Raw genomic sequence first — 23,861 nt, 5'->3', positions numbered from 1 at the left:
ACAGGAACATCTATTTCTCTTGACTCCAAAGTGAAGGAGTGTATGTGAATCTCTAAAGATACAAAAGAAATGGACAGAGGAGCTAGAAGAGAAGAATAAACAGGTTTGTTATTTTTTAATTGCTAATTTTCTATTTTGGTATATTCTGTTGACTTCCAACTTTTGAAACTCTTACAGACTTCTTTGGCAAATTAAATATTTTCACATTTTTCTCAATTTCAAAAGGGATATTTTAAATTTTTTTCTGTCAAACATCTATAGAGTGAAACCCAACCAGCAGTTTCCCTTTTTTTAAGATACACAGTAAACACACAACTAAGAACAAGTCCCAAATTATCTTTTAAACAAAATGCCTTTAAAATATTCATTTTTAAATATTTAAATGTTTCTCTTAGAGTGGGGATTTTTGTCTCATTCAAACAAATAATCTACTATGTATAAAACTCTCCAAAGGTCAGACTATCAGGTATTCGATATCAAAAGAAGTGTGTATTTTAAGCTCCAGTCTAGCTCTTACTACAAAATGTGATAGGTATTGTTTAGCTGTGGCATCCTGGAACAAACACTAGATTTAAGTGAAAAATTTTTTACTGGAGTCTGTAATCTACCATTTATTGTGTGACCTTTGGAAGTCACATAATCTCTTTGAACTCCAGTTATCCAACCTTTAAAAATTGTAATTCCTATAGCATCTAACTTCAGAGAAGTGTTACAAAGATCAAAAATAATATCTGTAAAGTGCTTTGTAAATCTTGAAATGTCAGGTACTAGAAATAAGACTTAAAAAATTTAACATTTTCATAAATTATCCCTTTACTCATTACCTCTAAGATATTTAGAATAAAAATTCATTTTCCCAGCCTCAAAGTGATCATTGAAACAGTTCTACAAACTAATTCTTTAAAATGACAATGAGAATATTGGCAATCAATTACTCCATTTCCATTAGCAGTGGAAATTTCAAAATAGTTATATTCCTACAACAAAATATCTTCACTATTGAGAACACTCCATCCTTCAAACTGTTTGTCAGAAGGATGATTTCTGAGGGGGGTTGTGGAGAAAACAGGGGAAGTGTGAGCAGCATAGAGATATCCAAGTTTAGCTAGCCATGAGCCTAGATCCTCAATCTGACTTGTCAAGGAACTGAATATTATCCAACCTTGGTTTTTCAGATACAAATGAGACTAACTTATAAAAATACTAGGCTTCTTCATAAATGTAAATGCTCGTAAAGGAGATGTGTGTGTGTGTGTGTGTGTGTGTGTGTATACCCATATGTATGTATATATACATATATGTTTACAGTGCTGAGAGCTAATTAGAATGCAAATCAGTGGTCAGAAAATAACTTATCAGAGGATTTTCCAAACCTAAAACTCTTGGGATGTGTACATATGAGAATAAGCAGACCTTGATAGGTTTTATAGCCACTCAGAGCTAAAAAGTTGTAGGATTCTCCATATGCAGAATAATTTAATAGTTGCAACAGAAAAACAAGCATCAAAAATTCAAAGTCAACAATTATTCGTCCTAATTGTGCACAGTAAGGTATACTTAGCCTCATTATTAGAAAACCATATTTTCTAATTATTCTAATGCAATTAGAATAATTATAGAATGTCAAATTTTTGATTTTTCAAAATAAATACTACACTTACACTCAAGGGACATCTTCACTTAAAAGCCTTTGTCACAAATCTGAATCTTTATTGTTCTGAAATAAAAGTTATAAACATAACTCAAAACATAAACTTCAATTTTCAGTCTCAGAAGAGGTGTGGTTCAATGCCCATATCACATGTAACAAGAAAACTTCCTTAAAAAAAAGGAAAAAAAGTACTATAAGAAGTCTTTCATAAGAATGAAAATGCGCCCCTTGGTTTTTTCCTCATCTCATTTTAGTTTGTATACAGGTGGGCATCAAAAGGTCTGCATTTTCCTCAGTATAGTTGTTGCTATGACACTTGACGGACTTTTTGCCACTCAACAAATTCATCAAGAAGAACAGGCCCTAAAAATATGAGGGGGAAAAAAACTTTTATTAGTGAAAATTAATGGTTTTACTATCCCTTCTAATTACCGAAATCCTTCTAGGACCATTTCAAGACCCAACCTCATCCACAAAACCTTTTTTCAATAAAACTTTCCACTCCCCTTCATAAAAACTCGTATTATTTATTATCTATACTCCGTATTTCAGCAGTATAAAATGAGACTAATAAGACAAGCTTAAAAAGAGGCAGAATGTTAGAATCACAGGACATTGATTTTAAAGCAAGTTAAGAATTCTATTAGTACAACTTCCTAACTGCAGAAATAACCTCTATAATATCCTCAGTAAATGGCTATCCTCTGTGTGAATTCTTTCATTGACAAGGAACTACATCAAAATGCAATCTACTCTTGTTGTTAGATAGTTACATTAACATAAAATTCAAAAGAGCCTCTTTATACCTTCCACCCACTGGTCTTAGTTCTGTCCATTGCAGCTAACCACAATCTACTAGCTCTTCTAGGCGACAGATCAGAAAGAAGCTGAGAGTAACTATCACATTCCCCTAAGATTTCTCTTCTTCAGACTAAAAATCTTTCAGCCATTCCCATGAAACCTAGTTTCAACTTTTAACATGTGACCCCCAGAACTCAACAGTACACTAGACCAAGCCTGCACAACATACAGCCAGCGGGCCGCTTGCAGCCCACAAAAGAATTTCAGACAGCCCATGAAAATTAGGGTTGCCACTGCACACTCTTCTGCTTCTCATGTGACCCACAACAACCAACCGTTGGTCTGTCTCTAGTCTAACCTATCTGCCCGAAGAAGTTTACAAGTTGTGCAGGTCTGCACTAGACCATGTTTTGACCAGAGAAAAAGAAACTGGAACTACTACTTCTCTTAATTTAGACTTGCTTCCATTAATGCCATCTCAGACTGCTCTAAGTTTTTTGGTAGCCATATCCTACAGTCAACTAAAACTCCTTAACTTCCCATGTTCCTTCATCTGGTACTTATGTTCCACCCATCACTCTAGTCCATTTATTTTTGAATTATCACTTTATCACAAACATATCTATTAATCCTTGAAGTATATCAAATGAATTTGTTTGGCTTGTCCACTAATCCAAGTCGTTTTAAAAAATGGTTAGCATAACCAAGACAAAGATTGAATACTTGACTAACTAGATCTAGCCTCTATTTCTCAACCTCAGCCATAAAGATAACATCAAAGTTACCAATTGTCTCACTCAAATACATATATGCTCTTTGTGGCACATACCTATAGCATTCCTCTGATATACCAGTATGGATTAACTAACCCAAGTTCTGAACCTACTGTGACCATGGGCAAGTTACTGAACCTCTCTGAGCTCCAGCTAGCTCATCTATAAAAGGAGAGTGACACTTCTCTTGCTAAGTACCTAAAAAAGCTGATGAAAAGAAGGCATACAATAAACCTTAAAGTACTATTTATTGTGAACTATTAAATTATTAGCAATATATTATTTAAGTTTGGCATAGCTTATTCTTTGTAAAACCATGCTATCTCCTAGTGATTTGTTTTCCTTTCTTACGAAGTACATTTAATAATTCATTCTAGAATTTTGCCAAAGATGAACATAAAGCCAAAAAACCTACACTTTTCTGAAATGTGCCATGCTCTTCTTTTTTAAAAATCGGGCTATTTGCTTCTTTCTACTTTCCTGGAATCTTTCCCAGTGTCCAGAAGTATTTTAAAAATCAACAACAGTGCTTCTGCCATCACATAATCAAGGCGATGAAAAATAAATCAAGGTGATAGCATTACCTTGGGATGGCATCAAAGTATAGTGGAAAAACCACTAGTCAACAGGTCTGGCTCAAGTCCTGGCTATGTCAATTAATAGTTCAGAGTCCTGAAGCAAGATTCAATTTCTTTATCCTTATCCTAAAAATGTGACTCATAATATAAATATTGCCCCTAGTACCAGATTACAAAGGGTAACTTGAGGAAACGTGCTTTATAAACCTTAACATTCTATGTAAATAAGGTACTACTGCGGCAGCCCTGGGAAGTAACTCGATTTAGGCAGATGATCTTAAGTAATTTAAAATGTTAGTTCCTCTTTTTACTATCTCTTCACCTGGGTTCCAATAGTTACTTGGATAATATTAGTTCTACTCTTTTTTAGTCTAAAGATCATATGCCTTAATGTGAAAACAGTCTAACCTAAGGGATGTCATCAAAGTATTTTGTATAGCCTATAGTATGTACTTAAAATACAGGCAAGCTAAGTAGCATAGGAGGTACAGCACTAGACCTAGATATCAGGAAGACTTGAATTCAAACCCTGCTTCACACACTTACTAGTTAGCTATATGACACTAGGCAAACCTCTATTGGCCTCATTTTTTTCATTAGTAAAACGGGGGGGATAATAAGAGCACCTACATCCCTGGAGAGGATCAAATGAGAGAGATTTTTAAAAATTCCTTGCAAACCTTAAAGCACTATGTAAGTACTAACTAATGTTGTTGTTTTTATAGTGTCTAGACCAGGGGGTGGAGAACCTGTGGCCTCAAGACCATATATGGCCCTCTAGGTCCTCAAAGGTGGCCCTTTGACTGAATCCAAACTTCACAGAACATTTGGCTACAGGTTCCCCACCCCGGTCTAGCACATAGTAGGCCCTACATAAATATTAATTATTATTATTTTTATTGTTATTTAAGTCCTACTTTGATGCATCACATTATGGAGGTGATTCGTGGCTGAAAGCTCTTCTAGTTAAATGCAAATTTTGGGAAGGTCTACCATCTACCAAGGTTAATACAAACCTGGCAACAAAAATCATTCAAGAGGCCAGATTAGTTTGGAGAAAAAGTTGACCACTAGGTAATTAATTTTTCTGGCCAAAGAAACTCGATATTTTTAATTGTAAAGGAATTCCATGAACTGTGCTGGTGGACAGTGGGTCCACAATGCTAAAAGACAGCTAAATGAACTAATGTATCTTCCCTAATACAAAGTTGAGTACTCATCAATTACTGCAATAAAAATGCTTTTACAAAATGTTCTCAATGCAAGCCTCTGTAAGGTTAAAAAAAAAGAAGTAAAGTTGTTCATATTTGGCCACTGATTTTGTTTGGGTGGAGGGAATAATGCTGGATGAAAAAAAGTTTTATTTTTCTGGTATTTTCTTTTTCTTCAGTAAGACAGAAAACAAGGCTATCATTTCAGATTATCTTTACAAGAATATTTCCTTTATGCAGAAGCTTTTTGAAAAATAATTAAGTACCTACTCTCTAAAGGAAGGTAAATACTGAAAATGCAGAGCATAGAAAATAACTGGACATCCAAGGATTTAAAATGAATCACCACAACAGCATTCTTTTTAAATATTGTTAAATTATTTTAAGGGAAAAAAGTTACCATTAAACTTGTCAGAATTATGCAAATGATAAATAACTATATATGATCATCTTACAGTATCAATTCTAAGAACAATCTATTTTCAGATCAAAATTTTATACTTACATGCACCATCTTCATCATAGTTACTAAGATCTGCATGGACAGTTCTGCTGAATTCTAATACGTTGTACCACTGATCTTTGTTCATAACTCGGTATTTTGATTGCTAGGAAAAATGGAATACAGATACTTGGAATACTATGAATGCATTTGACTGATGAACACACCCTTAGTAAATTAGTTTTCATCTTTCTTAGGGTCGGCCTAAGCATTTTGTCCTTTTTTTTCAAATAAAAATATTTCCCCCCACCCAAGGACACTGATTATATATATTCACACACATATATAATAGAGGGAGAATATTTCTTTATATTATGAAATCTGCTTTTAATTGTATTTTAAAGATGAAATGTTTGAAATACTAAACATCTTTTAAATTCATTGAAATTTCTTCTTTTTCAAACTAATAACGAGAAGAAGGCAAATGAATTCCCTGCAGGGAAGTTTGTTTCTAGTAAAAGTTCTGGATCTAGAAACATATACAACATATAGTTCATAACTCACTACGGCAAAATTTAAAGAAAACTATTTTTTGAACATGCTGTAATGAAAATGTTTTCAGTGCAAAAAAAAAAACCCCAACAATACATTATTTGTAAGAAACCATGAGAAACAGGAAAAAAAGCCAACAGAATCACAGAATGGGAGTCAAATGGAGAAAGACTACAAGCAATTTTTAAAAGATAGTATTCTATAGATAAAACATGTTATCTGTTAAGATACTATCCTTTTCAAAGGGCAGCAGATTTATATAGCAACTATAATCCAAACAGGTTTCTGGATATGCCATTAATGGTCAATCCCCAAATATATAAGTATGTAATTTTAAAAAGACTGTGCTCTGGTTAAAACTAAGTAGCAATTGAAAAACTGCACTATGATAATACAAATATTTTGTGTATATTCCAACTTTGGACTTCTTAGATGAGTAAAAGTCTTGTGGTACTTACACCTATGGATCATTACTAATAACTGTAAGATATATAAATGCAAGTGCATGGATTTTCCTTGGGAATGGCTTAAAGACTACAATAAACCCTAATATTAAGATTTACACCAGGAATTAGTAAAAGAAAAACATTCTTACATTTCAAAAAGCCCAAGAATCTGTTCTGCCACAGTAAACACACACAAAGAGTTTGTGGCATGGCAAGATGTTATATGCAATGATTTGGCAATGAAGCACAAGCCTAGTTTTATAAATTAACTGCTGTTTTGTAGATTATTAATCAATCATATCTATATGTACTACAAATTAATATACTGACTACTATATTTAAGTACACCGGTAAAGTGTAAAGCCTGAAATTTCTCCTTGAGTCTTAAAATTGGGCTGGATTCATGAAGTATCATGCTAATGGAAAACTGGACATTTTCAAAATAATAAACAAGATACCTCCAAGTACTGGTAGAATACTGAAAACAGTGGCCATGTCCTTCCGAGCAAAAGAGCTAACATAGATTTAGCAGTATCAATATCAAGGCTTCTCTGGTCCTTATCCTAAAATTTGGGGGAAAAAAATAATTTGAAAAAAAGTACAGCCTTAGTATATAGGATTTTCTTTAAAACCACGAAATATGAAAATTGCACCTACCCTTGCAAAATCAAAGGCATATCTGTAGATATTCTTAAAAGATGAAATATCATTCAACTGTGAGCGCAAAAAATCAAATTTGCTCTGTAACTTTTCTGTGCAGTCACACCTTAAATAAAAATCAAATTTTATAATCAAGAAAGTTAAACAAAACCATAATTCAGGGTACAAGCAGAAGTGTAATACAGAAGTATTTAGATAATTAAAATGAGATTGAATATGCCAGTTTACAAATCTGTAAAAATAAAATACATGTGGTATGCTTTATGCTAAGTACTGTACATGGCATTTTTAAAAATAAGAATTTATTTAATAGGTTCTTAAATAAAAGTCCAATCTTTTGATAACTTTCCAGGGGAAAAACATATTTTGATACAAAACACCTTCTTTACCTCCCTCCATTCTCCAATCCCCCTAAAAAAAAGCTCTGTATTAGTGTAGGGAATTCGAAAAGGGAGCTGCCTCCACCCAGGCAGAGAGAAATGTCCATCACTAGATATGTAAGTCCTTGGAGTTGTCGGAGACACACACAGGTGAACTGACTTGCCCAGGGTCACACAGGTGTTAGTGGTAGAAGTGAAATTTGAACGTGGGCTTTCCTGACTTAAAGCACAGGACACTAACTACTCTATTTCACTGTGCTATCTCACAAATACTTTAAAACATGAACTAATAGAATAGTATTCTGACTACATCATCTTTATTTTGAATAATTACAACTAATGCCAATACAAGGGAACTTAACTAATCTGGCCTGTACTTGCCTATTGCTCTGAAAACTCCTTCAGGTAAATACCTGCCTTAAGAAATAATCTATAAACTGTTTAAAAAAACAAACAAACCAGGAGTTTTAAGATGCAGAGACGGAAGAAATCATATTAGTATTCCAGTCTTAACTTCAAACACACACTTCTGATGAACAAAAGCCAAAGCAAATATTACTAATAAAATGTATCTGCAAACTGTAAAGCAAGCTACAAACACCCACTGTCATCATTATCCTCCAGTACAATGTAAAGCCCTTTGAGGACGAGACTATTTTCACTCATCTCTCTCCCAAAGTCACATCAATCAATCAAGTATTTATATGCTATGTGCCAAGCACTGTGGCTAGGGACTAGGGAGACGAGTACAAAGAATGTAACAACCCCTACTCACAATGAGCTTACATTCTAATGGGGGAGACAAGAACATATAAAAATATATACAACATAAATATAAAGTTAGTAAATATATGCACACACAGAAAGTCGTGACATACAAAACAGTTTGGGAAGAAGGACACTAGCACTTGGGGAGAATGAGGAAAGGTTTCATGCAGAGGCACATTTTTCAGGGCTGAGACTTGAACTCTGGTCGTCTGACTCCGAGTCCAGTGTGAAAAACTGGAAAAAAAAAAACCCCAAATGACCAAGAGTTGGCAAATGACTAGGCAGACTGATAGATTAACACAATAAAGCACTAGACCTTCAAGAGAGATAAATGTGAAAACAACACAAAAAAATGAAACATTCTATAGGAAATAAAGCAAAGTGAAAAATGCCAGAGGGCAATATTTAGGCTATTACAATCATTTTCAAAATGTTCTAAAACTCTAAGTAGTAATAATTATTATAATCTCCAGGACAGGAAGGATTGTGCCTTCTCTAGTGTTACTAACAGATGGCAACTACCATTATCTTTTCAATGGACAACTAAAAAGAATTACTATCAGAATATATAAAATAACTTTCAAAAAGGCATGAAGACAAATAAAAGATCTAGGAAAATCAATCTGATATTGCTTATTTGTAGAAATTAATTCCCTGATACAAATATTTATATTAAAAGTAGGCTTAACCCAAGACAAAGTCATGAGGGTCTATAACTTCATAATATCAAAGACAGTACATTACAACAAAAACAAAAACCCTGCAAACTACATTTAGAAAGTAGGCCAACACTTTTTAAAAATTATACACACAAGTATATGCATGGATATGCATGTAGGTGTGTCTATGTGTATAAAGAATAGAAGTTCAGAAAAGACCAACTGTTCTTCATATTTTCAACAAAAGAATATGGGTTTAAACTATAGCATGAAGGATTTTGAAAGAAACGTCTTGAAGATTATCAAGAAAAGCTGTATAATCTTTTTTTCCTCCAAGGAGATCTTAAAAATCAGCACACTTATGTGCCTAAAATGGTTTAACCAAAGTTCTCCCTAAAAGTCACAGATACTGACTAGATTAGCATTTTCCAACAAATATTTTGTAATGCATTGGTACATCTCAAATTAAACAGACTTTAGTTTAAACTCTGATCCCTGATCTTTGTCTATGCTCCTGCCTCCTTCTCTGAATCCTCTTCCCTAAAATAAATAAATCCAGGTATTTCCCTTCATTCTCCACAATAATGACAAATTTTGAGTTTAACTTTGGTACTTAGGCTTGAAATTCCTGATCTGAACCCTCTTTCTCACTCCTGATGGTATCTTAGCTAAAATTACTATTGCTAAGTTCTAGCTTTCACTTGCCTCTTTTCAGCATCAAAGTCAAGTAAAATCTTTTCAAAACATAATACCCATCCTTTCCCCATAACTAATTTTTCCTTAGTAGATGAAGGGAAAACCCTTTCTTCCCCAAAGCTATACCATACAAATTTCTTAATTTATAGTTGTAATATAAAATGAAAAACTCGAAAAGCAAATCCCCTCATACCCTATGATTATTGAAAATTATATGATATACAAAAATTATACAGTTTCTTGGAGAAGGTAAGAGCAAAGTTAGAATGAATGTTTTTTCTATAGTGCCAATCTTAAGAGGAATGTAAATAAACAAAAACATTTAACAACACAACTGGTCAAGATATGAGTAAAGAACAAGGCAATTCTGGTTTCTTTAACCTAGAAAAACCAGGTGGCTTGAGCTAAATATATGAATTTACCAACTACAACTGAAACTGCCTATTTACCTACAGGAATTACTTGAAAACTGTTCAAGTACTATCCTAACATATGGTATATTAACACATGGTGCATTATTATAGTACACTCTTCTCTGATACAAGAGACTGTTTAAAGCAGTGGTCAGAGTGTTATCCTTGGAGACAGGAAGCCCTGGATCCAAATCCTGCCTCTAACATACTATATGACCATGGGCATATCATTTGACATCTCAGTGTCCCCCAAAATTCTCTAAAACTAAAAGTTATAAACAAATTGCCCAGAGGGTATCAGGAAGGGAGCTTCTGTACTGGGATTTCCCCAAAGTGTTGAAATCTTAAAGTTAAGACCAACATGCGCGCGCGCACGGACACACGGACACACACACACACACACACACACACACACACACACACACACACGATGCGTGCGTGGTATTTGCTGTTACCTGCTGTATACTCCTCAGCTGCACTCTATTAGATTTTCCTGAGGTATTAAACTTAAGAGGCTTCAAATAATCAATATATCTTCCAGACAATGATTAAAGATATAGCTGAAATTACCTGGACAGGTATACATTAATTATAATCACTGTGTACTGCACATACGAAAGCACACAACAAAGATTGGATGAATTAATAAAAAGACTGCTTTGCAAATGGTAGTTGAATAATTGAGGATCAACGAAGGTAGTGAAATTTTATTCTGCTCTAAATAAATAAATCAATCATGCAGCAAAAAGATATGATCTAAGATCAAATATTAGGATTATTCAAACATGCTTGTTCTCTGGACTACGACTTACTCTATTTTATTCCACTTTGCAAGATGTCTAGGAGGACTGAATAAGCCCCACTCAATGTTTGTGGGCTGGTTAACTATTGTTCTTGTTAATAAGAATGTATTATAGCACAAATTACTAAATATTTAGAAATAAGTACTAAAAAAGCTTTATTTTTTCAATTTAGCTTTAACAAGATTTTTATATGTCCTAGATTTTGCATAATTAAAACAAGGAATTGTCATATCATTTTTGGTTAAAACAAAAACCAAAACCTACTGTAATTTAAAAGCACAAAAGCATTAATATAACCAATTAGCAATGCTATAAGACATGTGACCATACAGTTATAAAATATAATACTGAACTATTCAAAACTTGCTTATTTTCTTTCAAACATCTTTACTAAGAACAGAATGCATGAAAGTTTTATATTCCAGCTATTTACATCATATTGGTCAGAAAACAAATATTTACATTTTTCCACATTTTCAAAGACAGGCTGAAACAAACAAAAAAATAATCAGCCCATATGAACATATCCTAAGTGATAACTAGAATTACTTTACATGTAATAATGTGATTAAGAAAAGGCCACTACTTTATAAGAATGCTATTTTGTGTGCAAACACAGAAACCAAAATATGGCTCATACCAGTAGACACTTTTACAGAAGTAAATGTATACTTACATACATTTACATTTTGGCAATCATGACAAAACTATCATGTAATAGAAAATGCCCTTATTATCTCAGTGGCGTAACAAAATAGAAAAAAATTAAGACTAATGAAGTAAAAAGACTATAAATGACTTAACTACATGAAACTAATGGTGGAAAAGATCACGGGATTTAAATTCCAGCTCTGCTATTTACTATCCAAGGAAATGAGTGGTGTAGTTGAATAGAGGGCTAGACTCAGAGTCAGGAAGACCCGAATTCAAATTCTGCCTCAGACACACAATACCTGTATGACTATGACCCTGGGTATGTCACAAATGAAGACTCAATTACTTCATCTGCAAAAAGGAAGGGATTGGACTGGATGATATAGAGCCTTCCAGCTCTCAAATCCTATTGATCATCTTCAAAGATCAAACTGAGCTTCAGAAAAAAGACGTCTCGACATAAAGATACTCAGAGAATAACCCTCCCAACAGGCTAGATTCCTGTATGCAGAAAAAGAATATCTAGATTCCAGAAATAAGTTAACATCCCATTAACTTATGGGTCCATAGTTCCCTAATCAAAGCAATCAATGAATTTTAATAGTCATGCATTTTGGTGGGGAGGTTTTTTTATCCTTTCAAGTATAGAGTTAATGTGTTAACATATGGGCTAACATAAAAACACAAATCAAAGTTGGGAAAGAAAAACCTTTACAGATATCTCCTCAAACTGATTACTGTTAATTATAATTAAACTGAGTTTGAATACTTTAATCAAAGATTTACAAATACCCATCGGTGATTCTAAGAAAATTATGGAGCACAAAACATCAGGTAAAATTTTCAAATAAGCTATTAAATTAGTTGTTTTTGTTGGTTTTTATTATTATTTTTGTTTTTAAAAGGCTCTTACTGTAATGAAGTCATCCCCTTTAACCATTCTTCCTTGGTAAAAAATCCCATGCTTTCAGCCTCCAATTTCCAGGCTAAAACTAACATAATAATCTGGAAAGAAGAGAACACAAAGGATGAGGGGGAAGGGAGGAGGAAGAGAGTCAGCACAGAGATAATAATTTCTGTAATTTATCATGGAGAACATTTTGACATAAATATTTCAATTTTAACTATTAACATAGCCTTTGGAATTATCAAAAATTCCAAATTTTAAGGAATTTTAGATGGACTAAATTCCTGAGGCTAAAACATTCCATCACCATTAACTGAAGGAATAATCTCTCTTTGTTTATGCAAGTATTTTCTGATGGGAAAGGAAAATATGAAACCAAATTAAATAAGAAATCAGAAAGTAACAAAGTAAATCCATGGTAAAACAGGCGGAGGAAATCATTCAAATACACACACACACGCGCACACACACACACACACACACACATATTATATATATATAATTTGTGGGGTGAGGGGGGTTAGGAGCCTTACAGATTATCTAGTTCAATCCTCTCACAATAATTCTACTTAAAATAGTTCATTTTGACAAGTTACTCCCACCATACTCAAAAATAAAACATACATTTTCAGGTTCAACACCAATATCTTCACAAAACTTTTCCATTCCTTCTGGCCCTACAACTTCATCAGGACCTTCAAAAACAAAAATGAAAAAAAAGCTATAAATGTCTATTGTCATAGAGTTTAACATCAACAAAAAATTACTAGCACTCATAAATTTATGATAAAAATTGAACAAAATTTTGAATAGCCAGTTCTTACACTAATTTGACATGTCCACTAAAAGCAAATATTTGCTGAGCATCTACTGTGTATTAAGGTAGTATGCTATGTATAATGGGGTACTCAAGGAAGTACATGATACCTGTCCTCAAAGTAAAGAATTTTAAGAGTCAATCTACAATTTTGGTTTAAGAGATTTGAAAGTCAGTCTAGAATTAAGATTTGGAAGGAACCTTAGTTCCAACCCCACTTCTTCCAACTCCATAATTTTACAGATGAAGAAACTAAGGACCATAGAAATTACATGATTTGCTTCTAAGATCTCACAAGTATTAACTACTAGGGCCACCGGTAAAATCAAAATAAAAGCATCTTGCTATAACACCACAATATCAATATCAAGTATGGAATTTATGTGGTTATTTTGAAAATAGTTATATTAACTTTTTTAAAAGATAGGGGCAGGAACTAGACCTATAATTTTACTGTTATGGGGAGTTCCCACATGAGGAAATTTCTTTTATTGATGAAGGCAGGCATTTTCCCTGCAACTTAAGAGTTAACTGGAGCAGTGAGTGTAGTGACTTGACAGTCACTTCAGGCAGGACTTGAACCCAGGTCTTCCTGTCTTCAAGGCCAACTGTCTCTCCACTCTTATCATACTGCCTCTCATTCATTAACACTAAATTTGACAGGCTTCCTTGCACTATGACAAATTGATCTTAATTAGGAAAATTACTTCCTGACTTTTAGATAGAGAAAATATCTTCTTTGTTCTTACAATTTGAAAATATAGCATCACCAAAAATGAATTTAAAAAGTAGACATTAAAGTTTCATTATCAACTTGGAAAGTAGTCTCTAGGGGAATCCCTCCTAGACTTGCACTTTGTCCTCTGCTGATTACCATTTAGCTTATCAGAATTGCCTATGATACAAATTTGGGAGGGACACGGAGTACACTGAACGATGAGTCAGGATTCAAAGACATCCAGAACATCCTAAACATGAAGTCAAATAAGATAATTTGAAAGCTTTACACTTGGGGTTCCAAACAATCAACTTCTCAAGTAGGAAATGTGAACTGTGTACTTAGAAGTTCTTCTAAAAAAGATCTAAGTGTTTTAATAGGACTGCAAACTCAAAGTGAGTCAAATCTGATATAGTCGAAGAGACGCTTGGGCTGCAATAAGAGGTAAATCTTAGAGGAAGAAAGATATGCTAGTTCTGCTTGTACTGTTTTGGTCGGACCAGATCTGTAACATTATGTTCAGTTCTGGGCACATTCTGAAAGGAAAATGGCAAAAGGCCACTATGATAAAGGGTCTCTAGGACATGACATACAAAGATCAGTTAAATAAACAGGAAGTATTTAGCCTTGAGAAAAGAAGTCTCAGAGGTATCTTCAGAGAAGACTCAGCTATCTTCAAGTATATGAAAGGACTATCACGACAGAAAAGAATTAGACTTGGTCTACATGGCTCCAAAATGCTGCACTAAGAATAAAGGTAGAAACTGCAAAGACAAATTGACACTGTAAGGAAAAGTTTCCTAACTATTGTAAGTATGCGCAAGTAGACAGTTCAAAATGTATATCCAAAACCTTAGGAGGTATTAGATTCAACCTTTAATTTAGAGATCTTTAAGCAATGACTGGATAATCACCCCTTGGATACTGCTGTTGAACAGTGGCGTCAAGCTCAAGCACAAACAGATCCCTGCAAGCTACATACTGATTTAGAAAAACACAAATTAACATGATCTTATACTGTATTTTATTTATTTTGATAAACATTTCCCAATTGCACTTTAAACTGGTCCATTCTCTTGAGAGTTTTGATAAAGTCTGAAGTGAGAGTTCTAAGTTTGACACCTCTGTTTTAAAAGATATGGATTTGGAAAAAATGATCACTGAGGTCCTTTCCAATGCTGTTATTCCAATGAGCTGGATTACCCTACCTTAGTAGGAAAAGTTTGATTCCAGAAGTAGCTATGATCTAACCTGCAAATGAATCCAGCTGAGAATTTTGCTCTCATCATAACAGTCTGTTAATCTAACTGAAGACTAAACACCTTTGTAGGGCTATTAGCATGTAAAAAATAATTTTAACTCTAGTAAAGAATGAACATATTCTTATTTGTCCTTTTGTTCACAAAACTAATTATTGGTTCCTTTAATATTCCTTTGATAGGTTAAGAACCTCTAAAAACAAAAGGTACTATAGTGAAATACAAACCATTATATTTCAAATATAAATATTTGGGGCAGCTAGGTGGCACAGTGAGTAGAGCACCAGCCCTGGAGTCAGGAGGACCTGAGTTCAAATATGGCCTCACACACTTGACACACTTGCTAGCTGTGTGACCCTGGGCAAGTCACTTAATCCCAATTGCCCTGCCTTTTCCCCTCTAAAAAACAAAAAACAAAAACAAAAAAAAGAAATACTTATTAAAACAGAATCTATTAATTCACTGATAATATCCACTGATGGACGTTAGCCTTGACAGAAAAACCAATGTAGTCTCCTCAGGTTCATATTTGAACTTTATCTAATCAAATGCCAATTTTTTCTTATTCTGTTAGAACAAAGAACAGTTATAGTTCTACATGTTAAGATGTATTACTAATAGTCGACACTGACATAAATAGAAAAATAATCAATACATATGAATAAAAAAGCATAAAGTTTTCTAAATTGAATCTTATGGTTACATAGTAAGACTCCAAAGCAGAGTGAAAAACAAACGGAATTGAGAGGCTAAAAAAAGTATCATACCCCTGCTATGGAATTCATCTTTGGACAAACATGTTTATAAAACTTTGATGTGAATTTATAAAAAAGCAAAGAGGTGAATCATGCTCAGAAACTAATTTGGATTCATTAAAGGCAAGTCATGTCAGACAACCTTCATTTCATTTTTTTGACAGTTACTAGACAAACAGCATAGTTTTACTTTTGCAAAGCATTTAGTAAAAGTCTCTCATACTACCCTTGTGGAGGAGAAAAATATAGACTAGATGAGAACACAGTTAAGTAGATTCAAAACTGGTTGACTGACCCAGTCAAATGCACAGAACGGTGACTATTTGGTCAGGAGTCTAGTAGATACTTAGAGGGTTCACTCCTTGGCATCTTTATTATTTACTTCATGAAAGGCATAGATATCAAATATGCAGATGACACAAACTATAAGAGATAGCTAATATACTGGATTACAGACTCAGGATCCAGAAGCCTCACTACATATCAGCCAGCCCAGTAAAATGAAAATAAGTATAAGTATAAAGTACTGTACTTGGGTTCAAATAATGTAGTGCACAAGTGTAAAACCAAAAAGACTTGGTCAGAAAGTAGTCGTTATGAAAAAAAAAAAAAGATCTAGGTCTTTTAGTGGACTATAAGGGCAATGAGTCAATATATGATGTGGAACCCCAAAAAAGCTAATACTTTCTCATGATGCATTAATAATAGTATACTGGACAGATTAAGAAAGGTAAAAGTGCTACTGCAGTCTGCCCTTTCAGAACCATAATGTGGAATACAGTGTTCAATTCTTCAATTCTATGTACCATATTTTAAAAGGGACACTGAAAAGCCGAAGTGTATTGATTACTAGTTCAAAACAGGATGATTCCATGGGAACATTAATGTGCAGGAGTTGAAGATATAACTTGGAGAAGTAAACAATGTCACACCATCACAACTCTTTAATGAAATGGGATCCTTGGGGAGGAGGCATGTGGAGTAGGTGAGATCCCCATCACTGCAGGTCTTCAAACTGAGGCTAGATGACCACATAATGAGGAGAAAATAGATGGAACTATAGTGAGGTTTGGGTTTAATTATCTCTGAGGTTCCTTCAAACTCTTCAATTCCATGATTCTAATTTTAATATTGGTGTTAGGGTATATTTTGTCAATATTCTGTAACAGACTGATTACTCTGATAGTGTTTTTTTTTTATAAATTGCTTAGTCCAGCAGTTCTAATGGTAACATTAGGATAGTATTACAAAAATGTACTTGGAAACAACCTGGAATATATTCATCACAATTCTGCTTTATTACCAAAATATTCCTATTGGATTCCCTATCCCTGCAACTTTTACTCTCTTGAAAGTACTACATGGATCTGGTCAAAAAGCCACCAGTCTTATAAAAAAAAATTAATTATGCCATGTCTCTTGTGAACAAAGAAGGCAGAAATGGGTTCAAGTTCATTTATTCATCATTCTTCCTTCCTTTTCAAAATGATTCAAGTTTTTCCAGTTTAAATGTTACATTGCAAATAGCAAAAAGAGGTCTCCTAAACAAAGCATAACTTTCCTAAATATTGAAAGTGCTGGTTAATAAATCATAAACTAATATTAAGGTCATTCACATGGCATTGCTTAGTACTACCAAGCACTACAAGTAAATAAGATTCCAGTTTCCTGTAGTTTTTAAAAGAACAGTATGGTCAAAACACTTTCTGATTATCTTGTGTAGTATGATGCTGACTATCCAGACAAATCTGATGAATACTAGTTGGCTGACATCAATTTTCTAAAGATCTACATACAATCTAAAATACAATCTAATCATAACTGGCATGTTAATTATGCCCTTTGGTTCCTCTTTTTGTACATAAAATAGTAAATGATACTAAGTCCTCTTTCATTAACCACTTGAGGGAAAGAATCTTCTTTTTGAAGACCATGAAGACTAAATGAAAATCAGTTAAAAATTGTTTTAGTGCCTTAACAATTTGTTATGAGATCATATTTATCTATCTGCACACTCAAAAAGGCAATATGGGAAATAAACAAATATCAGTTACCATTTGAATAACAGTTTCCCCGAAATTAAGTGTATTTATTTTGGTGGGCATGGATATTTTTATTGTTATTGAGCTATATCCTTCTAGTAAAGCTACTCTACTGAAGTACTATGATCTGATCACCTTCGGAGACAAAATTAATTCTTCTAGTCAACTCAGCTATCACTCATTAAACAAATATTTCAATGCACTAAAAGTTAACCTAAGCCTGAAAAAATGAACTCAATCTTCAATTTACCCCTCAGGGTATACTTTAAGAACTAGGAGAATCACACTAATTTAGCTTGCTCTACTAGATACTTCTATATTAGGACACTAGAATTCTATTCTTATTCTCAACTTTTCTAAACGACCTCCAAAAGTAACCCTTTAAGAAAGATACTTCAAAGAATCAAGTATCTAAAGCTGGACAAAGAGCTCAGAAGCCATCTTGTCCACTATCCTCATTTTACAGATAAGAACACTGAGGCCCAGGGAAATGAAGTGACTTGCCCAAATTGTGTGCTTTTCTTTACTCTGGTGCAAAATGAAATATACTAGCTAATTTAAGTGTTATTTATACACAACAGGCCTTCTGCAGTATAGAACTAACATGCTTACCAAGACCACAAGACTATATCTCAATAAAGTTTAGTGATAAAATTACAACTCTTTTTAAAGAACAATGTTCTGTTTTTAAGAATTACAGCTGCTTATTTGAATGTAATCTAGACTTTTCATCCAGTAATCTAGTATTTTCATCCAGCAGGAAAATGAACATCTTACTCAATCTTAAAATTGGTTCTCTTTTTAAAAATACCAGATTTGTTCCATATTCTCTAAGAATAAGCTAACTGAATCCACAATCTTATATCTTAGGAAATATAAGACTATAATTACATAGTAAGGCCAAAAATTTAAGATGGCCATGAAAGCACAATCATCAATACTAACATGCTTTTCAGGAGGAAAGGTTATATTAATTAAATGTTTATGTTTACTACTCTAGACAGTAATTTATGAAGTACAAAAGCATTAAAAAAAGGATAATATAAGAGTACTCTTGCATTATCTGGTGGCCTTCCTAAGTAAATTAAGATAAAGGATGATTTTCACTCTTCTCTAACAAGTGATATGTCAATTTAACCAATATTTTGCACAGCAGGTCAACAATCTGTAGAGTATAAATAACTGAAGTTCATTCCCTTCATTTGGGAGTTCCTGGTTGTCCAGAAATGCTAGATGATAATTTTGTTTCCCTAGCCTAAAATAAAATGTTCATGTTACTAACTAACTTTTAGGTTCCATTCAGATACTCTTGGGACCATCAGTTCAAAAAAAAAATCACTTTTTAGACAGAAATTTCTGTTGAATTTACAACTCTATATATACATGTACAATGATACTTCAGGTAACCCTCATATGTGTCTTATACCATCACTGTATATAAGCAAAGATTCTAGATGTCTTACAAAGCTATTGTGAATAATTCAGTTTTCTAAGTGCTAGGGAGGCAGGTGGGAAAGGAAAGGGTTGGGGAAAAGTGGGATTTGATTTTCGAGAAATAATGTGCCTCCAGTGGAAAAAAATTTTTTTTTTTAATTTTTAATAACCTCATAGGAAAAAACTATTTAAAAAGGGTAGCAGCATTTTATTTCTCTTGTGTTTGTCACATTAGTTCAAATATTAAAAAGTCATGTGATAGAAATAGTTACAATTAGTTCATTACCTGCATATTCATAAAACCAAGCCAGGCACTTCTTGCTTGAAAAATGCTCCTCTCCACTTATTAGTTTAGCAGGGACTTGTGATCTGCAATAGCTTAAAAAAAATACACACACAAAGAAGCCTAAAATGTTATTTTTTCTGAACACTTAAAAAAATATGTATAATTTCCATTCAATTAAACTAATTGTTATAATAATCAATATAATTTGTTATATTAGAGAAAAACTGAATGTTACTACTAGGAATTTGAAATAGGGCAAATCAAATAATTTTTGGCTAACAAAATCAAAAACCTCTTTATGGGCAATACCATTTATTATCAAATTTCAACAAAGTAAAGACTTTAACATCATTTGCCCAGATTTCAAAATACCACAGATGAGAAGCAGGATAATCTGGTGGTCTGAATAGAAGACTGGTCACTGGGAATTTCTGAACCCCATCCTACTACTGATGTAACATGCTTATTATTCTTACTAGGATAATTATATTTAGCAAGCTATTTCATGTAAAAAATTAATAAATGTTCCATACACATTTAGAAAGCAAAAATCTATATACTTAGATATATAATGTACCCAAGTGTCTTCCTAATCCCACCCTACCCCCCTCAAAAAATTAAAGGATTATTGATAATCTACTTAAGTAGAAAAAAAAGGTAAAAACATAATCTAGACCTACAGTTTTGAGTTAAAAGCTTTTTGATCTAATCATCCACTTATTTTTAAAATGTGTTTTGTTCACACAAACAGCCTCAACAGACACTGCTCCTTTCCAGATGCTGTCTTAAAATAGTTCAAATAACTTCTATATCTAAAAATACTATAAAAATAGTAAAGCTGAAAACATGATGACTTAAGATGGAGTCACAGAACTTTGAAACGAGGGATATATTTTTAATAGACACACAATCATCATGGCTTATCATTGGGGACTCAAATCAAGACTTGATCAACTAGTGAAAAAGGTTAGTTTAAGGAACTGAAGCTTGCTCAGCTTACCATTCAAACTTATCCTGAACTCAGGATAAGTTTAAATATAGATATAGCAGAGAAAAATATAGAAAAAGTAAAAATGTAGAAAAACAAACGATCAATACTGACATGATCCAGATATTCAGCTCCCTGGACAAATAACTAAATTAATGTTAATACAGTATAATGGTACTAATAAAAATGCCTTTTGGTTAGGAGACATTTAAAAATACAAGTTCTTAAAAATACAGTTTACTAAATATCTTTGATGGCAGATAAGTTACCTTAAAGTCAGTCACATGCCAAACTTAGTAAAACACAAGAAGCAGTTTTTAATGGGCATACATTAAAAATGGAGTAGAGGAGTATCATTCAATCAAATTCCAGAATGAGGTAGCAATAATCACCTCATTAAGACAGTACATAGAAACTAAAGGGTCACTGATCACCTTAATGAGCAGAGAAATACTTTTTAGTTTCTTTTACTAAGTGATACTAGAAGAAACGTGGCCTTTCAAGAAAGAATGCCTAAATAACAGTGCTTCTCACATCTGCCAGTATTGTTACTAAAAGGGCTAGTATCTAGTGCTAAAGAAGAGAACTCTATCTTAACCTTTACACTGCTTTCTAAAACCTGCCATGCACTGGGCACATGCAAGCTCATCCAATGAAAGGGGAAAGAAAATGTATCAGTTCCCCATGCCTAGATTGCTATGCCTATCCTGCTATGTCGTAGCTGCGTGGTCTCAAAGAGCTAACCCCCCCCACCCCCATCCCCACCCCCACCCAGACCCCAGGATACAATACAATAGCATCGCAAGCCCTCAGAGACACTCCTTTGGCTAAGCTTTGTCCTTTCCTTTTCCAAGAGGATACACAAGACACCTCTCAAGTGAATTGCTAATATTTATAAGGAATCCTAGCAACATGCTGGATAAATGCTCTTGAAACGGTGGGAGGCAGGGCTTTTCGTACTCTGTATGGACGAGGGGTTTTGGCACAGGTGAGACGTTGGTCACCTTAAGGCAAAGCAGTGAAAGCCCCAGGCATCGAGGCCCCTTAATTTAAAAACCCTCCTCCAGAGATCTCCTAGGTTAAAACATATCCTTCACAGAGATGTCAAGCTGGGAGGTCGAGGATGGCAGGGGCAGTTTTCCTTTCCTTTGTACCACACCCAAGGCAGTTGTCAAGTCAAGACTCCTCAAGCTCTGCTCCTCCCTTCATACTCTGTAAAGAAATTCCAGGAGGTGACCCGTGCACATCTGCACCCCTTCCCCGGGAGCATCTCAGGAGGGTGGAGTGGGGAGGGCCGAGAGGCCGAGGCCAGCGCGAGGCATCCCCCGCATCCCCCCTCGGGCGCTATTCCCCGACCCCGCCCCCCACGGCAGGCGGACCCCAGGGCGGAGAGGCTCTTCCCCACCCCCCACCCTCCACAAGGGGGGAGGTCTCGGGCTGGGACTCCGCGAGCTTTGCGCGCGCGCGCATTCACACTCACGCTTCCCCCCGTGGGTCTGAGGCCGAGGGCCCTCCTTCCCCTTAGGGCCCAGGCCCCCCTCAGGCAGCGAGTGAGGCCCGGGCAGGGCTGGGCTGCGCCTCTGTCGCCGCCGCCTCCCCCCCAGCTCCCGCCCTCCGGGGACGAGGCTACGCAGGGCAGAGGCCGGGGCCGGGGAGGCGCTACCTGGAGATTTTACACTTCTTGAGGCCTCCGTCTTCCGCTACCGCCGCGGTCGCTCCGGAGGATTTTCTCTTCTTCTTCACCGGCATCTTCCGCCCTCCCCCGCGGGGCGGGCAGGAGAGCGGAGCCGGCGGAGAGAGGGGAAGCCGTGCGCGGGAGGCCCCTCAGCCCTGGCCCCAGGTCCCCCAAGAGAGGAGGAAGAGGAGGAGGCTCGGAGACGCCAGCCCGGCCCGGTCCGGCCCGATGCCGCCGCTGCCTCCCTTCCTGATTCTTCTCTGCTCCCTCCTCTTGGCACAGCGGCGGCTCTTGCGGCTCAGCCTCGGCGGCGGCTGCTCCAGCCACAGACTCCAGGAGCAGGAGGCTCAACACGACCCGGACACTAATCTATGGAGGAGGAAGTGACAGCAGCAGCGGAACGGGTCATTCAGAGGGGGCGGGGTCAAGCGCAAGGCTCCGCCTTCCAAGGGCGTGTTCTGAGCCGGGGCGAGAGACTGGGGGGCGGGGCTTACGTGCACGTGTTCTTTGTCAGTTCTACACGAGGGGGAAAGTTGACTTTCCGACCCCTGAGGGTTTCAGAGGGTATCATGCCCTGGACTCTCCCCAAGGTGGGTTCACAGAAAGGCAATGTCGCTATCATAACCCAGGATTGGTCCTAGTTGCCACACAGTTATGGTATGTGGAGCCTGTGGCACCATGGCAAAATGAGTAAGTTGGCAAGGTTTGTCTCAGACGAGTCAGTCAATAACCATTCACTAAGAGCTTACTGTGTGCCAGGCGCTGTGCTAAGTGGACTCTGTGGCAAGAAACACTTTCATCCCTCCTTTCTAGGGTACTCTTACCTCACTTGAAGTTCCTATCTCCATCCTCCCCCTAAAGCCATACAGACTGCCTCTGACCATCTAAGCCTCCTCCTCAGAAAGTCTGGACAGTGAAGGCTCCATTCTCAGGTCCTTCATCAGACATTTCCTATCTCATTAAAATTTATCTTCTCTTTGGCAAAAGACAATGAATGACAATAGATCTAAAAAGATAAACTAATTTGCATTATTTCTTTCTGATAAATGATGCTATGTTGCTGGTAATATGCATAAGACATGATGCTAACCATTAGAATTTCAAGCATTTGGGAATACAGTGGAGAAACTATTTGGGTCAGGAAGTCAGGTCTTTAAATTAGGCTTGTAATCACAATCTTGATTCCCCACATGTATAAGCTGGATCTGTTTGGTGCTGTTTTTTGTCCATCCATCTCTGTGGTTCTAGCCTCTGTTGCCACTTTATATCCTACAATATTATGTACACAGTTATAGATTTCTATAGTCTTGCTCTTGTTGACTATATATAAAGGTGTCAGTGAGAAAAGCATTGTATTTGGAACCAGAACCTGAGTTTCCCTTGGATAAATTACTATACTACTCTGTGCTTCCTGGACCTGGGTTTCCTCATTTACAAAATAAGGTGATTAGATTACCTCTAAGTTTCATTTCAATTTTAAGTGCCATGATCTT

The 23,861-nt window shown here is 35.5% G+C and overlaps 1 protein-coding gene across 4 annotated transcripts; it reads right to left on the bottom strand.

Moving 5' to 3' along the window:
- Positions 1-94: 94 nt before the first annotated feature.
- Positions 95-22,770, bottom strand: DCUN1D5 (defective in cullin neddylation 1 domain containing 5). Of its 4 annotated transcripts, XM_036747368.1 has the most exons (9): positions 22,357-22,770; positions 21,698-21,905; positions 19,706-19,797; positions 13,019-13,089; positions 12,401-12,492; positions 7,112-7,220; positions 6,913-7,017; positions 5,520-5,622; positions 1,452-2,014 (listed from the first exon to the last, which is right to left on the bottom strand). In XM_036747368.1, the coding sequence occupies exons 4-9, from the start codon at positions 13,058-13,060 to the stop codon at positions 1,959-1,961; spliced, it is 507 nt and encodes a 168-aa protein (XP_036603263.1). In that variant the 5' UTR covers positions 13,061-13,089; positions 19,706-19,797; positions 21,698-21,905; positions 22,357-22,770; the 3' UTR covers positions 1,452-1,958. The 4 variants fall into 4 exon arrangements, with proteins under 4 accessions (XP_036603262.1, XP_036603263.1, XP_036603265.1 ...); XM_036747367.1 differs by lacking the exon at positions 21,698-21,905 and having other exon boundaries at positions 95-2,014; positions 22,357-22,765; XM_036747370.1 differs by lacking the exon at positions 22,357-22,770 and having other exon boundaries at positions 21,791-21,810.
- Between the last annotated feature and the right edge of the window lie 1,091 nt (positions 22,771-23,861).

This window comes from Trichosurus vulpecula, chromosome 2 (assembly GCF_011100635.1).
Source record: "Trichosurus vulpecula isolate mTriVul1 chromosome 2, mTriVul1.pri, whole genome shotgun sequence".
NCBI classification, from domain to species: Eukaryota; Metazoa; Chordata; class Mammalia; order Diprotodontia; family Phalangeridae; genus Trichosurus; species Trichosurus vulpecula.
Note: the sequence above shows the minus strand (reverse complement) of the source record. Positions and strands in the feature narration are given on the sequence as shown.